This window comes from Oncorhynchus clarkii, chromosome 30, assembly GCF_045791955.1.
Source record: "Oncorhynchus clarkii lewisi isolate Uvic-CL-2024 chromosome 30, UVic_Ocla_1.0, whole genome shotgun sequence".
NCBI classification, from domain to species: domain Eukaryota; kingdom Metazoa; phylum Chordata; class Actinopteri; order Salmoniformes; family Salmonidae; genus Oncorhynchus; species Oncorhynchus clarkii.
The window spans coordinates 44,763,956-44,787,865 of record NC_092176.1 but is presented as its reverse complement, the minus strand read 5'-3'; the positions used below and the strand labels follow the sequence as shown (position 1 = coordinate 44,787,865).

Sequence of the window (23,910 nt, the reverse complement as noted above, 5' to 3'; positions counted from 1 at the left end):
TCGTGGTTGGAGTATTCCTAGAGTCTGAAGGAGGAAGTCCTTCAACCAAGATTTCTGGAAAACCTCTCTGAATTTTGGGATTGTTACTGTAATTTTGTAATTAACTTCACCACTGCCTACCCAACTGTCTGACTTCTGTCCTGTCCTAAACCCCTCCTCTTATCCCTGGTGTCCTCTTATCCCTGGTGTCCTCTTATCCCTGGTGTCCTCTTATCCCTGTTGTCCTTTTCTCCTCTTATCCCTGTTGTCCCCTCGTCTTATCCCTGGTGTCCTCTTATCCCTGGTGTCCTTCTCTCCTCTTATCCCTGTTGTCCTCTTATCAATGCCCCCCCCCAAGGTACCTCGTATTCTGGCTACGAAGCTGCGGTGTACTCTGCGGCCTCAACCTACTACCAGCAACAGCAGCAGCAGCAGAAACAGGCGGTGGCGGCAGTAGCAGCTTCAGCAGCCTGGACAGGCAGCTCCTTCACCAAGAAACCTCCCTTCCAGGTATTCCATATTTCTATTAGTGGTTTCTTACTGTTTTAAGGATATATATTTTTGTTATCTTAACTGCTGTTATTGTTAAGATTAAAATGTATTATTTACCCCCCCCCCCCCCTTCCAGAGCAAGCAGCTGAAACCCAAGCAGCCCCCCAAACCACCACAGATCCACTACTGTGACGTCTGCAAGATCAGCTGTGCAGGACCCCAGGTGAGCTTAGAGAACACCTCTAGCCAGGACCCCAGGTGAGCTTAGAGAACACCTCTAGCCAGGACCCCAGGTGAGCTTAGAGAACACCTCTAGCCAGGACCCCAGGTGAGCTTAGAGAACACCTCTGGCCGGGACCCCCGGGGGTGAGCTTAGAGAACACCTCTAGCCAGGACCCCAGGTGAGCTTAGAGAACGCCTCTAGCCAGGACCCCAGGTGAGCTTAGAGAACACCTCTGGCCGGGACCCCCGGGGGTGAGGTTAGAGAGCACCTCTGTCCCTCTAGCTATAATTTACCTTAACGTATCATTATTTAGTTACATTGTCTCAATGGGGCCACTGGGCTAGAAATAGGAGCTAAGTTCAATGGTCAGGTCCCTCTGAGGGAGTTGTCGGCTTAATGTCCAAACGCCATTCTGTAACAGTGGATTTAAAGTGAGCTAAAATAAATCCAGCTACTTCTTTCTGAGTGTTCCAACTCCTTTCTACCTCAAACTTAGTCTTTTTTGGGGGTTTTCTTAGTAAGCCCTTGATGATTTTTGTCATTGTTGAACACACCCCTCCTTTCCATTGTGTGCTGAAGCGCGAAGGTCCACCTGAACTCTGGGCTAAAAACGATCTAGAGAACATGATTTTTACATGTCTCCCTGACCTCCCACCCAGACCTACAAGGAGCACCTGGAGGGCCAGAAGCACAAGAAGAAGGAGGTGGCCCTGAAAGTCTCCCAGAGCAGCAGCAGCAGCAGTAGTGGAGGAGGAGGCTCAGCCCGGGGGACTCAGAACCAGCTCCGCTGTGAGCTCTGTGACATCTCCTGCACCGGGGCAGATGCATACGCTGCACACATCCGAGGAGCCAAGCACCAGAAGGTAGGCTACCTGCTTTTAAAAAAATGCTTGTATGAAGCAGTTGTCACAGTGCTTTACATTTTTACACGGACCCAAAGAACCAGACTCTGAGGGGAGTTCCACAATTACAGAGTCATAGTACTTAGCTTTACTTGGACACCAACAATACCAGACAGCTATCTGCTTAATGGGTCAACAACTCCTATCAAATACTTCCAGACCTCAGGGCCAGTCTGGGGGGGGGGGGGGCTTAGGGGAGAAGGATACCACATGCTGTTTGGTCACCCAATGAGCACTCGATCTATGACTGCATCACTCATCCGGTCATCGGTTTCAACCAATGGTTGCGTGCCACGTCGTCGTCGACTGTGCGTTCTGTCACCACGTTGCTGACACGTGTGACGGCGTTGTAAGAGCTGGCATGTTTCAGAAACGCCTCCATCTACAAGTGCCGTGTTGGTCACTTCCTCTAATATATTCATCCCGATCCCAGTCAACATTTTATTTTTAGTTTTAAAACTGCTGGGGATGCATATCAGGGATGTTTTGTGCTGATGTCCCACTGAGAAGCTTTACATTTATATTTTCCCCCGGACTCTCTGAAATGTTTACGGCCGCACTGGTTGAGAAGTACGGCTAAAATGTCTCTTGTTCCCTGTGTAAAGGTGGTGAAGCTCCACACCAAGCTGGGGAAGCCCATCCCCTCTACAGAACCCAATGTCGTGACCCAGACCCCTACGTCAACCACGACCGCCTCCTCCTCCTCCAAGACCCCTGCTTCCTCTTCTTCCACCCTCACAGGCTCCACGTCTAACTCCTCCTACCTGAAACCGGTCAACATTGTCAGCCAGGGTGGGGTTGGGATTGGCAAGGGTCCAGCCGTCAACAGCCTATCAGCAGCCAATGCCACCACAGCCGTCAAGAAGGTCAACACCCCCAAGATCAACTTTGTTGGTAAGAAGGGGCTGTCTTTTCTGTTACATATCTTTAAAAAAAAAAAAATCTAATGGGAAGTACTGAAAGACTTGGAGAATCTTTTCCCTTCCAAAAACCATAGGATATTAAAAAATAATTATATGACCGTTTTGCCCCCTACTGAAATAAGCTTTGCAATGTGGAACATGGTTCCTAATGAATGACAAGGGGCTTGGTCTGCACTAGGTTAGTCTGGTGTTGTGTTGGCAGTAGGGCTTCCCCGACCCCCCCAAAAAAATAAAAACAGATATTGGTCGACCGACAGTCCGTTCTTTTGACCAATTGATTGGTCTACATTTTTAAACGTCTATTTTTCCATAGACACACACCCTATGTTTTAATAAAATCAACTATATGTAGGCCATTGAGCTTGTCTGTTGCTTTTTTAAGTGCTTTGATCAAATCATTATGACACACAAATTACTAACGGGGGGGAAGCCTGACCCTCCCCTCCTCTCGCCGCTGCTGGCCAGATTCTACCGTTTACGCTTCTGAAGTTACCGGTAGCAGGCTACACCAGGGATTGGGAACCTTTTCCATTTGGGGTGCCAAGTTATCTTACCGTTTCTACTGATCTGTGTGCCAGTTGTGGTTTTTCATATGCAGATTTTTGTTGAATAGTTTAATTTAAGTCTTCATATCTCAATCATTGTCACGTTTTTAAATCAAAATTATATGAAAATGATACTTTTAGATTTGTAGCTTCCATTGCCAATATGTCAAAATGGCCAACACACACAAAGCCAACAAATAAAAACATTGCAGCCTGCAGGTAGAAAATATCCTGATTTTTAAAAATAAATATCCTATAAAACACATTGTGTCTGCAAGGAACTGAACCGACCTGAACTTGGGGCTAGCAAACTTGCAACGTTGTATAAAATATTCTAGGCCCTCGGTTCCTCTCACCAGTAATCTCCGGACAGCTAAGGGCTAAGAAGTAATCAGGTAGGCCTAATTTATGACATTTCCATCGGAGCCTGACCCCCCCCCCCCCCCGAATGGGAGCGCGCTGGACAGATTTTTGAAATAGGCTACGTTGAGGAACTGTCAGTCTAAATGGATGTACATTTTATTTTTTAACAGACTTTGTTTACTTGCTGTTTTGAGGCAAAGCTCCACAGTGATGGTGAGTTAAGAGAATCATAATTAGTATAACACCCCCCCCCCCCCCCCCCCCAGGGGAACATTTTATAGGACTACATTAACGCGCAGGCCAGGTAGCCTAGGCCTGCTGCTAATGGTAATCAGGTGTGTGTCCTTACTCAAGTGCGTTTCAAACAAAAGACGATGAATGAATTGACAACGCATAAATGGAACAACGTTTTTTTTTGTAGTTCTGCGAACAACTCTGACAACGACAAGACTGATATATTGAATGCATTAACATAAATTACCATAAACATGGTAGATTATAAATGAAGGTAATTCATGTTAAATGTGATACCGGTGTCATCCTCGCGGCCTCTGCAATGGATTAGTCCAATCAGACGGTTGTCTCGTGCCATTTTAAATTTGCATATATTTACCACTTCTCTTGAGAAAATAATCGGTCGACCAACAGCCCATCGACCAAACGGTCAGCTAAATTGAGGTTAGCCATGGTTGGCAGTCCTTGCTAATGAAGAGATTAATCACGGAGGTTAAAGCCAGGCCCAAGCTGAGGCCGAGTCAACTATGGCCAGTATTCAGCCAGATTGTTCTGACAGGAGCATCTCTGACATCTCTCTTTCATTCTGATTATCTCTGTCTTTGTTATTACAAACTTGTTTGTTAATTTGATGCAGTTTCACAATGTTTTCTCTTTTTATTCTTGGATTTATGACCATTTCAAACTGAGTTGTAGGACTCTTACCTATCAGATGTACCAAAAATGCATATAATTGAAATCTCATGCTTTATCTACTGGAGGAATTTATAAACTATTTGTATGAAATTACTGGACATCAAGTTTCTTGCTATACCGCAGCTGTCAGGTGGATGGATTATCTTGGCAAAGGAGAGATGCTCACTAACAAGGATGTAAACATTTTGTGAATTTAGCTTGTTTTGTGCATATTGAACATTTCAGATTTGTATTTATTTCAGCTCATGAATCATTGGTCACTTTACATGTTGCATTTTTATGTCTTCAGTGTAGAACATGCTACTCTATAGTGTGAATTACAATTTAATGTTTGTTTTCAGATAATCATGCATTTACATTCCAATAGGGTCTCTTTTGAAACCGCTCTTGAACCAAACTAAGGTCTGGGGGGAATGGCCCTGGCCCTCACCCTCCGATACAACAGGTCCCAGGTGTGCTCAATGGGATTGAGATCCGGGCTCTTCGCTGGCCATGGCAGAACACTGACGTTCCTGTCTTGCAGGAAATCACACACTGAACTAGCAGTGTGGCTGGTGGCATTGTCATGCTGGAGGGTCATGTCAGGATGAGCCTGCAGGAAGGGTACCACATGAGGGAGGAGGATGTCTTCCCTGTAACGCACAGCGTTGAGATTGCCTGCAATGACAACCAGCTCAGTCCGATGATGCTGTGACCCATCCGCCCCAGACCATGATGGACCCTCCACCTCCAAATCGATCCTGCTCCAGAGTACAGGCCTCAATGCCTTGGTGTAACGCTCATTCCTTCAGAGATAAACGCGGATCTGACAAAACAGCGACTTATCAGTGAAGAGCACTTTGTGCCAGTCCTGTCTGGTTCAGCAACGGTGGGTTTGTACCCATGGCCGACGTTGTTGCCGGTGATGTCTGGCGAGGACCTGCCTTACAACAGGCCTACAAGCCCTCAGTCCAGCCTCTCTCAGCCTATTGCGGACAGTCTGAGCACTGATGGAGGGATTGTGCGTTCCTGGTGTAACTCGGGCAGTTGTTGCCATCCTGTACCTGTTCCGCAGGTGTGATGTTCAGATGTACCGATCCTGTGCAGGTGTTGTTACACGTGGTCTGCCACTGCGAGGTTGATCAGCTGTCCGTCTTGTCTCCCTGTAGCGCTGTCTTAGGCATCTCACAGTACGGACATTGCAATTTATTGCCCTGGCCACATCTGCAGTCCTCATGCCTCCTTGCAGCATGCCTAAGGCACGTTGACGCAGATGAGCAGGGACCCTGGTCATCTTTCTTTTGATGTTTTTCAGTCAGTAGAAAGGCCTCTTTAGTGTCCTAAGTTTTCATAACTGTGACCTTAATTGCCTACCGTCTGTAAGCTGTTAGTGTCTTAACGACCGTTCCACAGGTGCATGTTCATTAATTGCTTATGGTTCATTGAACAAGCATGGGAAACAGTGTTTAACTCCTTTACAATGAAGATCTGAAGTTTTTGGGGGATTTTTACGAATTACCCTTGAAAGACTGGGTCCTGAAAAGGGGACGTTTGACTTTTTTTTTTTTGCCGAGTTTAACTACTGCACCAAGCCGACAACGCCGTAATCTTAACAATCGCTAGCATTCCCAAAACCTTTTCACGAAGCAACTACTGACTTATATCTGCTCTGTGGCTGAAAAGTCCTATGTTTTGTTAGAGGATAGCTCTGTGACAGGAATAGATTACAATTTACGACTCTTTGACATCTGGGTCATTCAACTTCAAAGCACCAGAAAGAGGCTTCGATGCCAATCTCAGATTATTCTGAAATCGTTTCTGGAGTTGGTAACCAACACGATTTAGCGTTCTTGAAATATTTGATCTCTGAGAAATTAAGCTAATTGATTGCACCCAAATTGGCTTTTTTTAAATTACATTTTTATAGGTTTTAGATTGTTGGGTGCGATGCAAAGTTTGGTCCAAATCGGATATTAAATTAAAATAGTAATAGTAATTGAACCTAAATTAACTAAATGTTTCAGGAATGCTAATCCTACAGGTTTCTAACTACAAATGGTTTCAAAACAATCTGAGATCGTGGGTGTAATGGTATTGCTGAAATGCATATGGAATGACATCTGTTTCCTGTAAAGCTGCAACTCATTGGTTGTTCTCATTCTGGAATTCTTATTTTTCTCCCAGGAGGAAACAAGCTCCAGACTACCGGGAAAGTGACAGAGGAAGCCAAAGTGGAGGCATCCAAACCTCCTCTGCCCTCATTGGTCCCCCAGGTTCAGGAGTCCAAGAACGAGTCCTCTGATTCCCTGTCTGCGTCCACCCTGGCTGCCCTGCAGAGTGATGTGCAGCCTGTTGGACATGACTATGTGGAAGAGGTACGGTTGACATCTAGAACACCTGAATGACTGACAGGTGTAGTAGAATGTCCTATTTAAAACACAATAGGTGCTTATTAGAGACAAGCTTCTATTTGGCTGTCTATTTCTCTAATGTACACAGCTTTTGCTCATTTGCATAATTGTTTAATTCCAGCATTTACTGCTAGCATTTAAATCAATTTCTTCATTTCCTGCACTATCATTTATTTTGTCTTTGTATTACTCTACAAAATGTTTTATAATAATAAGTAAGGACTTTAATAATAATTATTCTCACTGTGCATTTTAGTCATTTCTTACTTTCGTCACTAGAGTGCGATCGACCGCTTTCTGGGGGTCTGGACTGAAATGTTTGTCGTTGCCCGGGCTATTAAAATGGACAGGTGGCTATTTGAGACTCACGGTTTATAGTTTTACAGTATTTCTGGTGCCGCATTAGAGCATGTTGGATGACTGTCATTCATATTCCATTCACCCAGTTCAATGTAACATCGACAGGTTTAGGCTACTAGAATGTTCCCTATACCCATCACGAGGTTGCTACAACCAAGCCTACGAATGAAAGATTAAAACATGGCTGCACACAGGTCGAGAAATTTGAGGTGACAGACGGTGACTTTCAATACCGCCTTGCACACTCTTGCCTGCATCTAGCTGATCTAGGATGTAATCCACGGTCCAACCGTAGCAAACGAGAGTTTCTATTGGACAAATTTGGGTATGTTTATAACCTTTTCTGTTCGTTTCCGTTTTTAAGGAATGTTTCTCAACATAATCGGTGGAAGGAATACACCCGATCACACAAACACAGTTCACTTTCATAGCAGCCACGTTGTATTCCTTCTCACCTTTTCCCTTCGCTTGTGGACTTCAATGCACAACACATCAGCTGTATGTGACAAGGAGAGAACCTTTTCCAAGCCAAACCTCTACACACAGCCTACATCGTTGTCCCCATATTAGATAACATACCGTCATAGTCAGCATAGCTAATAGAACTAATGTGTTAGTAAACCCTGCATTTTATGCAGTGCTAGCTGAAGCTTATGCTTTCAGTACTAGATTTCTTATTTTGATTGGGTGGACAACATGTCAGTTCATGCTGCAAGAGCTCTGATAGGTTGGAGGATATCCTCCGAAAGTTGTCATAATTACTGTGTAAGTCTATGGAAGAGGGTGAGAACCATGAGCCTCCTAGGTTTTGTATTGAAGTCAGTGTACCCAGAGGAGGTTGGAAACTAGCTGTCCTCCGTTTACACCATGGTGCTACCCCACAGAGTGCTGTTGAGGCTACTGTAGACCTTCATTACAAAACAGTGTGTTTTAATCAGTTATTTGGTGACGTGATTATATTTAGTTTAATTTGGGGCGGTATGTGGCCTAGTGGTTAGTGTTGGGCCAGTAACCGAAAAGTTGCTGGATCGAATCCCTCGAGCTGACAAGGTAAAAATCTGTCGTTCTGCCCCTTAACCCACTGTTCCTAGGCCGTCATTGAAAATAAGAATTTGTTCTTAACCGACTTGCCTAGTTATATAAAGAAGAACATTTTAAAATAATGTGTGTGTGAAATTCAGAGGATGGTCCTCCTCTGAGGAGTCTCCACTGCTGCCCTGACCTCACCCCCCATCAAACACCTTTTGGGATTAATTCTAACACCGACTATGAGCCGGGCCTAATCGCCCAACACCAGTGTTCCAACATCTAGTGGAAAGCCTTCCCAGAAGAGTGATGGCTGTTATAGCAGCAATGTTCCAACATCTAGTGGAAAGCCTTCCCAGAAGAGTGGAGGCTGTTCCACCAAAGGGGGGACCAACTCCGTGTTAATGCTCTTGATTTTGGAATTTGATGTTTGAAGAGCAGGTGTCCACACATTTTTATTTGGTCGTGTGTGGATATGGGGGGGGGGGGGAATGTTTTGTATACAGGGCACATTTTGAAAGAGACCTAGGTCTTCACTGTTGGATAATGAAAGCAGTATCTGAAACACTAACTTCTATAGCCTTTTAAAAAAAAATGTAAAATGTATTTCCTATCTGTAGGTGCGTAACGATGAAGGCAAGGTGATCCGTTTCCACTGTAAGCTGTGTGAATGCAGCTTCAACGATCCCAACGCCAAAGAGATGCATCTGAAGGGCAGGAGACACCGCCTGCAGTACAAGGTTAGTGGAGTCACTGAAGGGCAGGAGATACCGCCTGCAGTACGAAGTTAGTGGAGTCACTGAAGGGCAGGAGATACCGCCTGCAGTACGAAGTTAGTGGAGTCACTGAAGGGCAGGAGATACCGCCTGCAGTACGAGGTTAGTGGAGTCACTGAAGGGCAGGAGACACCGCCTGCAGTACGAGGTTAGTGGAGTCACTGAAGGGCAGGAGACACCGCCTGCAGTATGAGGTTAGTGGAGTCACTGAAGGGCAGGAGACACCGCCTGCAGTATGAAGTTAGTGGAGTCACTCAAGGGCAGGAGACACCGCCTGCAGTATGAGGTTAGTGGAGTCACTAAAGGGCAGGAGACACCGCCTGCAGTATGAGGTTAGTGGAGTCACTGAAGGGCAAGAGACACCGCCTGCAGTATGAAGTTAGTGGAGTCACTGAAGGGCAGGAGACACCGCCTGCAGTATGAAGTTAGTGGAGTCACTGAAGGGCAGGAAACACCGCCTGCAGTATGAGGTTAGTGGAGTCACTAAAGGGCAAGAGACACCGCCTGCAGTATGAAGTTAGTGGAGTCACTTTTTTTTAACAGGTCGACTCTGTTGCCCACGGTCATGACACCACAAGTGTTTGGATATCCAGTCAGTCACATTGGTATTTGAAGGTGTGCCTGTCTATCCAGGCCATTTCGGATGACCCTTTTTGGGTAACCCTTAAATGAGACGTTACAGGTGAAGCCCTCTATCAGAGATGAGATCAAAATACAATTTTATTCATCACATCATCAAATCAAATTTATTTATATAGCCCTTCGTACATCAGCTGATATCTCAAAGTGCTGTACAGAAACCCAGCCTAAAACCCCAAACAGCAAGCAATGCAGGTGTAGAAGCACGGTGGCTAGGAAAAACTCCCTAGAAAGGCCAAAACCTAGGAAGAAACCTAGAGGAACCAGGCTATGTGGGGTGTCCTCGCCAGTCTTCTTCTGGCTGTGCCGGGTGGAGATTATAACAGAACATGGTCAAGATGTTCAAATGTTCATAAATGACCAGCATGGTCGAATAATAATAATAAGGCAGAACAGTTGAAACTGGAGCAGCAGCACAGTCAGGTGGTCTGGGGACAGCAAGGAGTCATCATGTCAGGTATTCCTGGGGCATGGTCCTAGGGCTCAGGTCCTCCGAGAGAAAGAAAGAGAGAATTAGAGAGAGCATATGTGGGATGGCCAGTCCTCTTCTGGCTGTGCCGGGTGGAGATTATAACAGAACATGGCCAAGATGTTCAAATGTTCATAAATGACCAGCATGGTCGAATAATAATAAGGCAGAACAGTTGAAAGAAACTGGAGCAGCAGCACAGTCAGGTGGACTGGTGACAGCAAGGAGTCATCATGTCAGGTAGTCCTGGGGCTCAGGTCCTCCGAGAGAGAGAAAAAGAGAGAATTAGAGAGAGCACACTTAAATTCACACAGGACACCGAATAGGACAGGAGAAGTACTCCAGATATAACAAACTGACCCTAGCTCCCCGACACAAACTACTGCAGCATAAATACTGGAGGCTGAGACAGGAGGGGTCAGGAGACACTGTGGCCCCATCCGAGGACACCCCCGGACAGGGCCAAACAGGAAGGATATAACCCCACCCACTTTGCCAAAGCACAACCCCCACACCACTAGAGGGATATCTTCAACCACCAACTTACCATCCTGAGACAAGGCTGAGTATAGCCCACAAAGACCTCCGCCACGGCACAACCCAAGGGGGGGGGGGGCAACCCAGACAGGATGACCACATCAGTGACTCAACCCACTCAGGTGACGCACCCCCTCCAGGGACGGCATGAGAGAGCCCCAGTAAGCCAGTGACTCAGCCCCTGTAATAGGGTTAGAGGCAGAGAATCCCAGTGGAAAGAGGGGAACAGGCCAGGCAGAGACAGCAAGGGCGGTTCGTTGCTCCAGAGCCTTTCCGTTCACCCTCCCACTCCTGGGACAGACTACACTCAATCATATGACCCACTAAAGAGATGAGTCTTCAGTAGAGACTTAAAGGTTGAGACCGAGTTTGCGTCTCTGACATGGGTAGGCAGACCGTTCCATAAAAATTGAGCTCTATAGGAGAAAGCCCTGCCTCCAGCTGTTTGCTTAGAGATTCTAGGGACAATTAGGAGGCCTGCGTCTTGTGACCGTAGCGTACGTGTAGGTATGTACGGCAGGACCAAATCAGAGAGATGGGTAGGAGCAAGCCCATGTAATGCTTTGTAGGTTAGCAGTAAAACCTTGAAATCAGCCCTTGCTTTGACAGGAAGCCAGTGTAGGGAGGCTAGCACTGGAGTAATATGATCAAATTTGTTGGTTCTAGTCAGGATTCTAGCAGCCGTATTTAGCACTAACTGAAGTTTATTTAGTGCTTTATCCGGGTAGCCGGAAAGTAGAGCATTGCAGTAGTCTAACCTAGAAGTGACAAAAGCATGGATTAATTTTTCTGCATCATTTTTGGACAGAAAGTTTCTGATTTTTGCAATGTTACGTAGATGGAAAAAAGCTGTCCTTGAAATGGTCTTGATATGTTCTTCAAAAGAGAGATCAGGGTCCAGAGTAACGCCGAGGTCCTTCACAGTTTTATTTGAGACGACTGTACAACCACATGCTTACAGTGCATTCGAAAAAGTATAAATAATATTTCTTTTTTTAAACACCACCTCCCTTGAATTTAGTCGACGCTGCTGTTCTGTCCTGCCGTTTGTGTAGGGGAAAAAAAACCCAGCTAGATGTGTTGTCCTCGTTCAGCCACGACTCTGAAACAGGATATTAGTTCTTCAGATCCCGTTGCTAGGACAGTCTCCAACGGAGCTCATGAATTGGTCACGAGCCCCTTAAACGGTTGCTATGCAACGCAGCGCCATTCTCAACAGCACGTCCCCCCCCCCCCCCCCCCCCCCTCCCTGTAGAAAAAGGTGAACCCGGAGCTGCAGGTGGAGGTGAAGCCCTCTATCAGAGCCAGGAAGATCCAGGAAGAGAAGATGAGGAAACAGATGCAGAAGGAGGAGTACTGGAGGAGGAGAGAGGAAGAGGAGAGATGGAGGATGGAGATGAGGTACGGGGTGGGGGGGGGGGGACACGTCACTAAAGCCTGTCGCTTCCCAGTTGAAACCGTTCACTCATATTATGATCAAATTGTGCTTTTTTTTTTTTTTGTAGCTCGACAGGTTTTTTTTCTGTCTGTTTGTGCGAAGTCTAAAGTTCGATAGCTGAAGTGTACTGTACTAGTCAACAGTACTACTCCTAGCAGTACTAGGCCCCGGCTTAGTGTACGAAGGCCCCCGGCCTAGTGTACGGACGAACCTCCCTAGCTAACCCTCTTATGTTAACTGAGTGAACACTAAAGAGGGAAAGGTGGAGAAATTGTTTACTCTTTCTCTCTCGTGTGTGTGTGTGTGTGTGTGTGTCGCTCTAGACGTTATGAGGAGGACATGTACTGGCGTTGTATGGAGGAGCAGCACCACTGGGACGAGAGACGTGGGGGGCCCAGGATGCCAGGGGACGGACCATACCTCCAGGGGCCTCCTGGCCCACCTGGACTACTGGGGGTTCGGCCTGGCATGCCCATCTCTCAGCCACAAGGACCTGTGGTAGCATATCTACCAGTCCACACACATACACAGATACACACACGTAGATCCACACACAATCCACCATGCCCATCTCTCAGCCACAGGGACCTGTGGTAGGAGACAACCCCATGTATACACACACACACACACACACACACTAGATGTAATTGCTGCATGATCTAGTGAAAATGCACTGGGGACTATAAAAGAGGCATCAATCCAGTCCAATGCAGTGCTGTGGCATTTTAATTGGCCCAAACCCCGTGATGTTTTTACTCTACAGACGATTTGTGACGTTTTTGTTTTGTGTTGTCTTGACAGCCTCCCCGTCGCCCGGACTCGTCAGACGATCGCTACGTGATGACGAAGCACACGGCCATCTACCCTTCTGAGGAGGAGCTGCAGGCCGTCCAGAAGATTGTCTCCATCACAGAGAGAGCCCTCAAACTGGTCTCGGACATCACAGATCAGGAGAAGACTAAGGAGACGACTGGGGAGGAGAAAGAGAAGGAGGTCCCAAAGACTGCCCAAGACAGGTGAGGAGGAGGAGGTTCACCCATTTTGAATGTTATATTGTTTTTGTCCATCTCTGAGCCACGTTCTATTGATTCGCGGGGTCATTTTTAATTTTTTCCCGTGTGACATCTGATTTGTTGCCTTTGGCTTAACCTGGTCCTACTCTGTTCAGACAAGCCCAGCAAGACCCTGCGTCACTGCATAGCAGAACGTCTCCGTCAAGCATAGAACTGAGTCGGCTGCTCTGTTTCAGTCTGTTTTCTAACGTTAGATACATAATGAACAACTCCCTACTGTAGAGCTCTGAAGGGGGTGATGTCTAAAGCACTGCTGCTCTGTTTCAGTCTGTTTTCTAACGTTAGATACCTAATGAACACATCCCTACTGTAGAGCTCTGAAGGGGGTGATGTCTAAAGCACTGCTGCTCTGTTTCAGTCTGTTTTCTAACGTTAGATACCTAATGAACACATCCCTACTGTAGAGCTCTGAAGGGGGTGATGCGGGTGGGGGTGCTGGCTAAAGGACTGCTGCTCCGCGGAGACAAGAACGTCAACCTGGTCCTGCTCTGTTCAGAGAAGCCCACCAAGACCCTGCTGAGCTGCATAGTGGAACACCTGCCCAAACAGCTGGTGGTACGCACACACATACACACACATGCACACAGTCCACCCTGCACACACACACACACACACACACACACACACACACAGTCCACCCTGCACACACACGCACACGGTCTACTCTGCACAGCGTCACACACACAGTCTACTCTGCACAGCGTCACACACACACAGTCTACTCTGCACAGCGTCACACACACACACACACACACTCCACTCTGCGCGCACACACACAGTCCACTCTGCATAGTGTCACACACTTCCTTCCTGTGTGCCAGCTGTTGATTTGATTTGGTTGATTGACAGCTGGTGACCCCAGAGAAGTACGAGGTGAAGGGTTCCATCGAGGACTGTTCCATCATCCTGACATCAGAAGCCGACCCCAAAATGACAGTCACCGTCACCCTGACCTCCCCAAGCATCCGAGAGGAGGAGACCCCTGCCACACCCCCGCCACGGGATGGAGGTTGGAAAGACATCGCCCTCCTTCTCTCAGCCCTTCTCTCCTCCTCCCTCCTCCTCTCAGCCCTTCCCTCCCTCTTCTCTCAGCCCTTGCTCCTTCTCCTTCTCTCTGCCACCTAGCTATGTTAGTTTAGTTTGTCCAGGAGCGCTGGATGTGTGGAGTTTACATGTTTTGGGCTATTTCAATAGTCCTAATGTGAAATCTCTGCTCACCTGGGGCCACTGGGCAAGCACAAATAAATGTACCCTGTAAGATAAATTCCTTTATGTTGACTGATCCTGAAGAGACCTACCCTGGTGGCACTTTAAATGTGACTTTCTAGTTTGCCCTGGCCACTAAGTGGATTTAATCTATTGGGCATCCAAGCCTCTCGCTCAAGATTTTTTTTTAAATATTTTTAATTTTTTTGTCTTTTAGAAACGCTAGTTATTTTCAACCAAGGAGGTGCTGGAGCATGTCATGACAGGAGAAGCTGGTTGGTTCATTCTCAAAAACAGTACTCGTGCTTAGCGTGTCGTCTAAACCTTGGGGTAGACATTCTAATTTAGCTTAGTGTTTTTTTTTTTTTTTTTTTTTTACTCACGATATGAAAAATAATACAAGGAACTACCATTTGGTCAAGAATTCAGATTGTCCAACACTTTTTTTTTATTTTTTATTAATTTTTTGAAGTTCGAGAAGCCATCTTTTTAATAAAAAAATAACAAATCTGTGCCGTAAAGGAAAATCTGCATCAAAGACTCGTCATTGGAGAGAATAAAAACCCTTCCCTCTAGTCATGGTTAGCTCAGCACTCCTTGTGAAGTTCAGATCCTGTTGTAATAGTGCCAGCAGAGTAGATCTTAGATCTCCAACTCGGCGTCGGTGCCCTCTTGAAAAGCTGTCCCCTTTACAAACAAAGCATGATCAGTGTTTGACAACGCAGTCTGTTTTTCCTTTTTTTTGTTCACAGGTAAGATACATTTTTTGGTTTCGGGTTTTTTTTTCAGTTGCATCGCTACGTTAAACCAACTTTCCTACCGGGTCAATCGTTATTTAGCTCAGAACTACACGCATCAGAGAAACTTTTTTTTTTCTCTCTACAGAGGATACCATTTGGACAGGGAAGTGGTGGGCTCACTGAAATGTGCTCAGAACTCAAATCCTTCATAGATTTTCAGCAAAAAAAAAAAAGTTTATTTTATTTGGGATTTGGGATTTGCCCAAATGACTAGTGTAGATAGAAAAGGGTTACAGAACAGACCGTTTTCTAAACACAAACAGGAAACAGGAAGTAGGATCACACGTCCCCCCACAGGAAACAAATCATACTTTTTTGTCTGGCAGTGAGGTAATTGTGAAGTACTCCCTGAGTGAACTGGTGTCCCCCTTCAAACCAAAGCCTAGTGTTCAGAACGATCGCACTCCATTTCCTTATTGTAGCTCATCCTTCTGTCAGATATGACTTAAAGCCTTTCGATCCTCTTTTACATTTGTTGACAATGGAGGGTTGAAGTAGTGAGTGTTGCCAGGCTGAAATGGACCTCTTATTGTTTTTGGTCTATGTCCATCTCAACAATGGAACACTCGTGTTTCTAGCACGCACCTATATGTTTTGTTGTGCCAAATGTTCCACCCTTTCCAGAAGTGTACACTTGTGCACTCTTGTCAATGGATTTGAAAGCATGGGATTGGTGTTCTGTCCCCGAGACTATTTCCCTGATTGTCCCCCAGTGGTAAATCCAGTGTCCAGAAATTGAGCAAGTGCACACTTCACGAGAAAAGTTGCACAAAATGGGGACGTGGCCCACCTACGGTAGGCCAGGGATGAAGGCTTTTGGCAGAGGACTCTGTGGTTGGACCTGAGTTAGTAGGAGTAGTATCACTAGTATCTGCCAACCTATCAGCCAGGTATGACTCACGCCAGCCATGCATGCAGTGATGTCCAATCTAACCATTATATTTGCTGCTGGGGAGCATGTTGTTGTGTCTGCTTTCCAACACGCTGCTGTCACCATAATTTCCATCTTTCTGACTGGTCCAGCCCCAAAGCCCTCTGAAATGTATGAGAGGTTTCCAACCCCAGCCAACCAGCTCCTGCGGAAGGATTTTTGACCAAGGTCCCCTCCCCCCCTTCCAAACAGCTAAACACTCTGCCACACCTACCATTGCCACGCCACTTGCTGTTAGTAGCAACTCCGTTCACACGCCAAGCAACAAGTCATTACTGTTCACAGATGGACTTCAGATTCTGTCTCTCCTTTGTTTGTTCTACTTATATATATATATATATTTTATTATTTATATTTACTTATATATTTATTTATACCATGACCCATTGGAATCCACCTACACGGTAGAGGATTGTAAGACTGAAAATTGACTAATGATTGGCGTAACGTTGCTTACATTAACGAGCAAACTTCTCCGTATTTTTTTTTTCAAAGATTTTAAAATTCTCTGTCGGGTGTTGCATTTCAACACGTTACCAATATATTACAGTTGAGTTTTTTGGGGGGGGGGGGGGGGGGGGGGGGGGGGGGGCTATATGATCACTGTTGGGACAACTAGGTCAGCCTTCACGCAAGACCTAAGCAAGAGTTGTTTGATCATTCTCTGGCTGTTGTAGCTCTGTGGTTGAACTCATCCTGCTTCTATTTTGGTCAGCATTTTACGCCAGTCCCATAATTGACAATCCCCCTAACCTAAACATATAACCAAACACCTCACACCAATGTGAATCTAATGTTACGTTCATGACACTACATCTCCAATCCCTAGTAATATCGAGGTGAGTTCAGGTTGCTTGGTCGTTCATTTGGCAGAAAATAAATCAGAGAGTAGTTAAATTCCTAGTTCCTTCCTGAAACCCTGAAACTTGGTATGTGTGGCAATGTGTTTGTGTCTTCAAGCCCAATGAGTCTTGCTTTACCTGGTCAAACACCCGTTCCTCCTCCTCCTCCTTCCTCCTCTTCCTCACCACAACCACCAACCCAACCGATCACCATTTTGACAATTGGACTCATCCGTTTTTAGATGTAACCTTGGTGAAAGACCCAGAGGACGTCTTGGACAGGCTAAAATGCCTTGCCGCTCTGGCGGCTCTGCGGCACGCTAAGTGGTTCCAGGTTCGGACACATCCATCTTACTTTCTTATTGTAGCCTTATGAGATGCATTTATTTTTTGATTTACCTTTGGTTTTTAATTATTATTTTTTTAATGAAGGAATTATTTAATAATGAATTTTAAGCATAAAAACAAAACTGATTTTCATTTATAAATACAAATATTCAAGGATGCCAGCCTTGTAATGATAATGTTTTTTGACCAGATTTGACTATTTCATCTTTATGATATTTATTCAGTTAAACTTTAGAATTGTTTAATTTTCTGGTCCAAAATTTTTTAGAATAAATGGCATTCCTTTGTTTTTCCCTTGGCTCCATAAGACTGTTTTCTTAGTGTTAACACATGATTCCATAAGGCTGCAGAGATATCTTTGTCATCTGATAAGAGCTTCCATGTTGAGCATTTGTAGCTTTTATTTTCTGTTAGTAGAATGATGGGGATTGAGAGAAGGGACATCTGATTAGTTTACTGTGTCGCTGCCATGTCCGAAAAGCAAACACACAGGCAAAGTAAAGCAGATTCCCTCCACTCTCTGTCCCCCTATATCGGACTGTCTGTGAAACACCTGGAACAACCCGAGAAGTCAAAGTTTATAAGATGACAAGGAAACTAAAACCTACATTTTTTCTTGTTTCATCTTGCAAACTGTGAACTCTCTCTCTTCACTAACGTTACGACGAGGTGAAATACTCCTGGAAATGGCAGCTGATTCCCAACCAATTACGGCCATTTTTAACAATGCTTCAATCAATCAATCAACCAATCACAAGCTTCCATTGTGCACAGTAGTATTTGGACCTCTGACAGACCTGTTGTAATGTGTGTGTGTGTGTGTATATATATATTGTGTACTATGATCCCTTGTTGTCTGCCCCAGTCTCTTACTGTCTCTAAACTAAACGTGTCGTTGCACCGCAAGGCTAGGGCCAACGGACTCCAGTCCTGCGTGATTGTTATTCGAATCCTGCGTGACCTCTGTCAGAGGGTCCCCACGTGGTCCTCCTTCCCCAGCTGGGTGAGTTCGTTGTCAGGCTGATATTTCTCTTATCTTCCACGTTATAAAGTGATGGCTGTGTTCCCTCTATAATGTTTTTGAAGCAGAGGGAGCGTAATAGAAATGACTTCTCTTGCGTCCCTAGTCTTTCCAGATTGGAATTAAAAGCCAGAAGGATTTTTTTGAAATGTTCTCCTGCTTTACTGACCTGTACATTCTCCCTACCTGTGATTTGGTGTCTTTTCTCTCCAGGCCATGGAGCTGTTGGTAGAGAAGACCATTAGCAGTGCCTCTGGCCCCCTGAGCCCAGGCGACGCACTGAGACGAGTCTTTGAATGTATTTCCTCCGGAGTCCTGCTCCCCGGTAACCATGACAACGTATTTTTTGGCTGATTGTGATAGACTATTTTGATCAGGGTCTAACGTGTGCTTTCTGGTCCCACTAGTCACCGTGGCAGGTAGATTGTAAAACATTTTACTAGCCACATTTTAGTTTCTCCTATAATTGCATAAAATGTGCTTTGTAATGTTTCTAAATCAAGAAAATGTATTCGTAAGAATTAGTCGTATAAGGCTACATTTCATAATCGTTTTTGTGACCTCAGTCTTTTCAACAAAAATATCAAGACAAAAATGTTCAGCTGTCCTTTTTAAGGGGGCGGGAGGTTGCCGTGGTAACGTAGGCATTTGAGTCACCTGTGGGGATCTGACTAGGGCGTCTCTTCGCGATCAGTTGACGCAGCAGACTCAAACTAACATTGATAAACAGGCAAGCTTGCGAACAAAACAAATGTAAATAGCCAAGAAATATGAGGACAGTCTCATTTTTGTCGACTGTTGTGTAAATTAGACTGTTGTGTAAATTAGACTGTTTTGCCTGTGTGCAGCACCTCCACTATTTCACACTGGGCAGGCGGTGTTGCTGCGCGAGGCTGGATATAGGATTCGTATTTCTTTGTGCAGCTATGAAACGGAACCGCAGAAACACTTTGAAAATGGCTACTGCAGCGTTCTTCTAACCTTAATGTGCTCACACTTTTGACAATTATTCCCTAGTGTAAATGCCCTAGTGTAAATGCCCTAGTGTAAATGCCCTAGTGTAATGCCCTAGTGTAATGCCCTAGTGTAATGCCCTAGTGTAAATGCCCTAGTGTAAATGCCCTAGTGTAAATGCCCTAGTGTAAATGCCCTAGTGTAAATGCCCTAGTGTAAATGCCCTAGTGTAAATGCCCTAGTGTAAATGCCCTAGTGTAAATGCCCTACTGTAATGCTCGCACTGTAGAGCCCTTCAAATGGGCTGCCCACCAACATGGCTGGTGGTATAGACATTCTTACCTGTCAGTACCAGTGTTTATCTTTATTTTTATACCTGGATTTTGACCATCATGGCCGACTATTTTTTACGTTCCTGATACACATCCCCCCCCTCCCCGGTGTTGTGGGGTTAGCAGAATGCTGATAGGTGTCGGTCTGTCCTCCCTAGGTGGTCCGGGATTGGTCGACCCGTGTGAGAAGAACCCCACTGACACCCTGACAACCATGGAGGAGCAGCACAGAGAGGACATCACCTCAAGTGCCCAGGTACTTGTACTGCTATAGAATAACTCCTATATAATGTACACGTTATAAAAGCCTCCAGAAAGGATAATTTGAGCTACACCATCAATAGAAGGTACTGGCCATCCAACATGCATTGTAATGGTTTTTCCTTAAAGGTTTTGAGACTTGTTGCAGTATAAACTCATCGTCTGTAAATAAAATGGTTGTACGTGATACCGCTGCCAAATCATTTTATATAAAACCATAATGACCCAGGAATCGATGACCATGAACATAGTCTTCATTTAACCTTTATTTAGCTAGGCAAGTCAGTTAAAAACAAATTCTTATTTACAATAACGGCCTACCAAAAGGCTTCCTGTGGGGACGAGGGCCTGGGATTAAAAATAAAATGGTGTCTGATTTGTAATCCTGTGGTACTTGATCCTCCAGAGGCACATATTGATTGGTCTCTATATACACGATAACGGCGCAACAACAGATCCTTGAGGTACACCATAAATATAAATGTACTGTGTGTAGTTACTGGGCTGACTCGCTTGTGTCTCTGTCCAGTTTGCTCTGCGGCTGCTAGCCTTCCGTCAGATCCACAAGGTGCTGGGCATGGACCCACTGCCCCAGACGAACCCTCGCTTCAACGTCCACCACAACCGCAAGCGTCGCCGCGACAACGACGGAGCGGACGGCTTCGAGGGCGAAGGGAAGAAGGACAAGAAAGATTTCGACAGTAGTTACTAGGAACTGTCCCCCCCCCCCCCCCTCCTTCCCTCCCAGTCACCCCTTATTCATTTAAAGTAGTCTGGTGGCCACGTTCCAGACAGACTACATTGCAGTCGCCTGCCAGATCTCACGACACCTGGATAGGTGTTTTAAAAAAAATGTGAGTTAACCGCATCGTATGATATGCCAGTTTGCGCAGTCATATACGTGACACACCGCCATTGGTTGATTCCTGTAGAAAGACTGCAATATAGGCAAGCGTTTCAGGCCGACTACATGTACCTTTTTTTAAAATTCTGTTGTCTCTGATATTAACCGAGGGGTTTGTTTAGAATCTAAAGACCACATCGGATGGGGCCTGGTCCTGTCAGCCATATAGACTAGCGACGCGTTCATTAGGGCACACGTTTTTAAATGTTTTGCAACGGAAAAAAAAAAATGAGTTCTAATTCGGACAATTTTCAAACAAATGGGAGTCTGTTTTCTTCCGTTTGTTGCCTAATAAATAAGACCCTACTTTGTTCTGCAGCTCACTGTATAGGCTTACTGCAGCACCCAGTTTGTCCACGATGTTTCTGTTTTGGCTAGCGATTTGATACGACCTGTGGTTGGGACCTAAAACTTCTCCTTCCAAGCTGATACTACTTGTACCCTCTCTGCTTCTCCATGACAACGGGGCCTCCTCAGCATCTACTCCTTTTAGACCCCCCCCCCCCTCTTATTTTCGGGACCGACTTCCCTGGTTGAAGTTATGAAAAAGACTCATCTAATTGTTAATAAATCCGGAGGATCATGATCCATGTTACTACCTAACATGTATGTTATTTCTAGTTGCATACAGTCAGTGTTGGTTGTTAGTGAGAGAGTTTAATACCTCGTTGTGAAGCCCATAATTTAATCAGTCGCCAGTAATGTTTTCTTTTCCTAATAAGCTGTAATTTTGAATATAGTTTCTTTTTTTTTTTTTTTAAGTGGCATAATGCATAAAGTGGTGTAAAATCGTCTTGTCCTCAATAAGGCCAGACTGCAATGTGTTCTAATGTTTCACACAGGCCCCCCCCCCCCCCCGTTATACTACGTTATCTGAAGAAAAGACTGATTTTCTTATTCGTTGTTTAGTAATGCAGTTATTCTCTAACATACGAAAATATACCTTTAATAATCTCGCAACGGATCAAAATAAAGTGTTTGGTTTGTTGAAGAGTGCGCATGGCTGTGTTTTCACTTATTTTTTTTGTTATTTTATGGCTTTTAACATGTTTTGGTTTTTACAGATTAATTATAATGGGAAATGTAATGGCTTGCCCCTAATCTTGGTTTAATGTTGTATACATATAGTTTAATTTGAATAATCTATAGAAAATGAAAAAAACAGTTGAGTAAAAATTTAAAAAATTGTAATGTTGATGTTGTAATTGAGGTTTAAATGTAGAGCCACTCTTTGATGCCTGACTGTCAGCCTCTCTGTCTCAGTACCTGCTTTACCATGGGCAGAATAAAGACATTTCCTCAATGAAGGACTCGTGGTGAAGTTTGTGTTTTTTGCTCTCTGTTCAACAGTCCACCTCACACCAGGTCTCATTTTAGTACACGGACTAGAGAGTAAAGGTAAGCTCTGAGACGATAACCTAAATTGTTTCTCCTCGGTTTACTTCATCAGGTTAAGTCTTTCTCTAGGAAACTGTTCTAGTGGGGCTTCCTTTTTGACTGATTGGTCAGATCCTACAGGTCCTAGTTTCTACCTTCTTAACAACACTATCAACAAGGCAGGTCCTACAGGCTCTAGTTTCTACCTTCTTAACAACATTATCAACAAGGCAGGTCCTACAGGCCCTATGTTCTACCTTCTTAACAACATTATCAACAAGGCAGGTCCTACAGGCCCTAGTTTCTACCTTCTTAACAACACTATCAACAAGGCAGGTCCTACAGGCCCTATGTTCTACCTTCTTAACAACACTATCAACAAGGCAGGTCCTACAGGCCCTAGTTTCTACCTTCTTAACAACACTATCAACAAGGCAGGTCCTACAGGCCCTAGTTTCTACCTTCTTAACAACACTATCAACAAGGCAGGTCCTACAGGTTCCTAGTTTTGTCGCATCTGGACTACTGTTCAGTCGTGTGGTCAGGTGCCACAAAGGGACTTAGGAAAATTGCAATTGTCTCAGAACAGGGCAGCACTGCTGGCCCTTGGATGTACATAGAGAGATAATATTAATAATGTGCATGTCAATCTCTCCTGGCTCAAAGTGGAGGAGAGATTGACTTCATCACTACTTGTTTTTATGAGAGGTATTGACATGTTGAATGCGCCGAGCTGTCTGTTTGAACTACTGGCACACAGCTTGGACACTCCTGCGTACCCCACAAGACATGCCACCAGAGGTCTCTTCACAGTCCCCAAAACTATGGGAGGTGCACACAGTACCATATGGAGCCATGACTACATGGAACACCTATTCCACATCGGGTAACTGATGCACCTTATGGGACGGAAGCAACACAAAGGCACAGACACATGCATGAACACACACACGATAACATACACACATGCATTTAGACCTGTAGATATGTGGTGGTGTAGGGGCCCGAGGGCACACGGTGTGTTGTAAAATCTGTGAATGTTTTTTAAAAATTGTATAAACTGCCTTTAATTTTGCTGGACCCCAGGGAGAGTGCTAATGGGGATCCATAAATACAAACGGACTGGTTGTTTAGCAACAAAACCTACAGATGTGTTGGTTGTTTAACAACAAAACTGACGCGAGCACAACTTGTGGGGCAAAACATACGGCTTATCAACTATTTTAGTCTGTTTTATTGGAACCGTACATTGAGCACTTTGTATCAAACGCATTAGTTGGTTAGCTAGTGAATTGTTTTGGACATATTAGCATAGACATTAGTTGGTTAGCTAGTGAATTGTTTTGACATATTAGCATAGACATGAAATCTGTCAAAACACAAAATGACATGTTCTCAATAACAAGAAGAGCTGAAACGAGCCACCTATACGATTACCCACATGGCAGAAGCTTGTTGTTGCTAGCTCAACTTGTTCAGCAGCCACACCATTCATTACCAGATTCAACTGAGGTCTAGAACTTAAGGAATGATTTCTACCAAATACAATACTTTTAGACAGACTGCAACTCTTTGTTAAGGGTTTCAGTGACTTCATTAGCTGTGGTTGCTGATGCGTATATGGTTGAATCATCAGTATACATGGACACACATGCTTTGTTTAATGCCAGTGGCAGGTCATTTGTAAAAAATAGAAAAAAGTAGAGGTCCTAGAGTGCTGCCCTGCGGTACACCACACTTTACATGTTTGACATTAGAGACACTTCCATTAAAGGAAACCCTTTGAGTTCTATTACATAGGTAGCTCTGAATCCACTGTATGGCAGAGGGTGAATAGCCATAACACATACGTTTTTTTCAACAACAGGT

General features: G+C 44.9%; 1 protein-coding gene across 3 annotated transcripts in view; it reads left to right on the top strand.

Moving 5' to 3' along the window:
- Positions 1 to 21,840, top strand: part of LOC139389427 (zinc finger RNA-binding protein-like) — a 43,721-nt gene extending 21,881 nt beyond the window's left edge. For all 3 annotated transcript variants that reach the window (XM_071136175.1, XM_071136174.1, XM_071136173.1), the window contains exons 6-21: positions 338 to 489; positions 608 to 694; positions 1,354 to 1,557; positions 2,202 to 2,490; positions 6,521 to 6,711; positions 8,754 to 8,873; positions 11,810 to 11,955; positions 12,316 to 12,490; positions 12,794 to 13,008; positions 13,470 to 13,620; positions 13,915 to 14,074; positions 17,087 to 17,178; positions 18,100 to 18,195; positions 18,427 to 18,538; positions 19,658 to 19,755; positions 20,290 to 21,840. In XM_071136175.1, the coding sequence (XP_070992276.1) occupies positions 338 to 489; positions 608 to 694; positions 1,354 to 1,557; positions 2,202 to 2,490; positions 6,521 to 6,711; positions 8,754 to 8,873; positions 11,810 to 11,955; positions 12,316 to 12,490; positions 12,794 to 13,008; positions 13,470 to 13,620; positions 13,915 to 14,074; positions 17,087 to 17,178; positions 18,100 to 18,195; positions 18,427 to 18,538; positions 19,658 to 19,755; positions 20,290 to 20,472 (2,471 nt within the window). In that variant the 3' untranslated portion in view covers positions 20,473 to 21,840. The remainder of the gene's footprint in view (positions 1 to 337; positions 490 to 607; positions 695 to 1,353; positions 1,558 to 2,201; positions 2,491 to 6,520; positions 6,712 to 8,753; positions 8,874 to 11,809; positions 11,956 to 12,315; positions 12,491 to 12,793; positions 13,009 to 13,469; positions 13,621 to 13,914; positions 14,075 to 17,086; positions 17,179 to 18,099; positions 18,196 to 18,426; positions 18,539 to 19,657; positions 19,756 to 20,289) is intronic.
- The last annotated feature ends 2,070 nt before the right edge of the window (positions 21,841 to 23,910 follow it).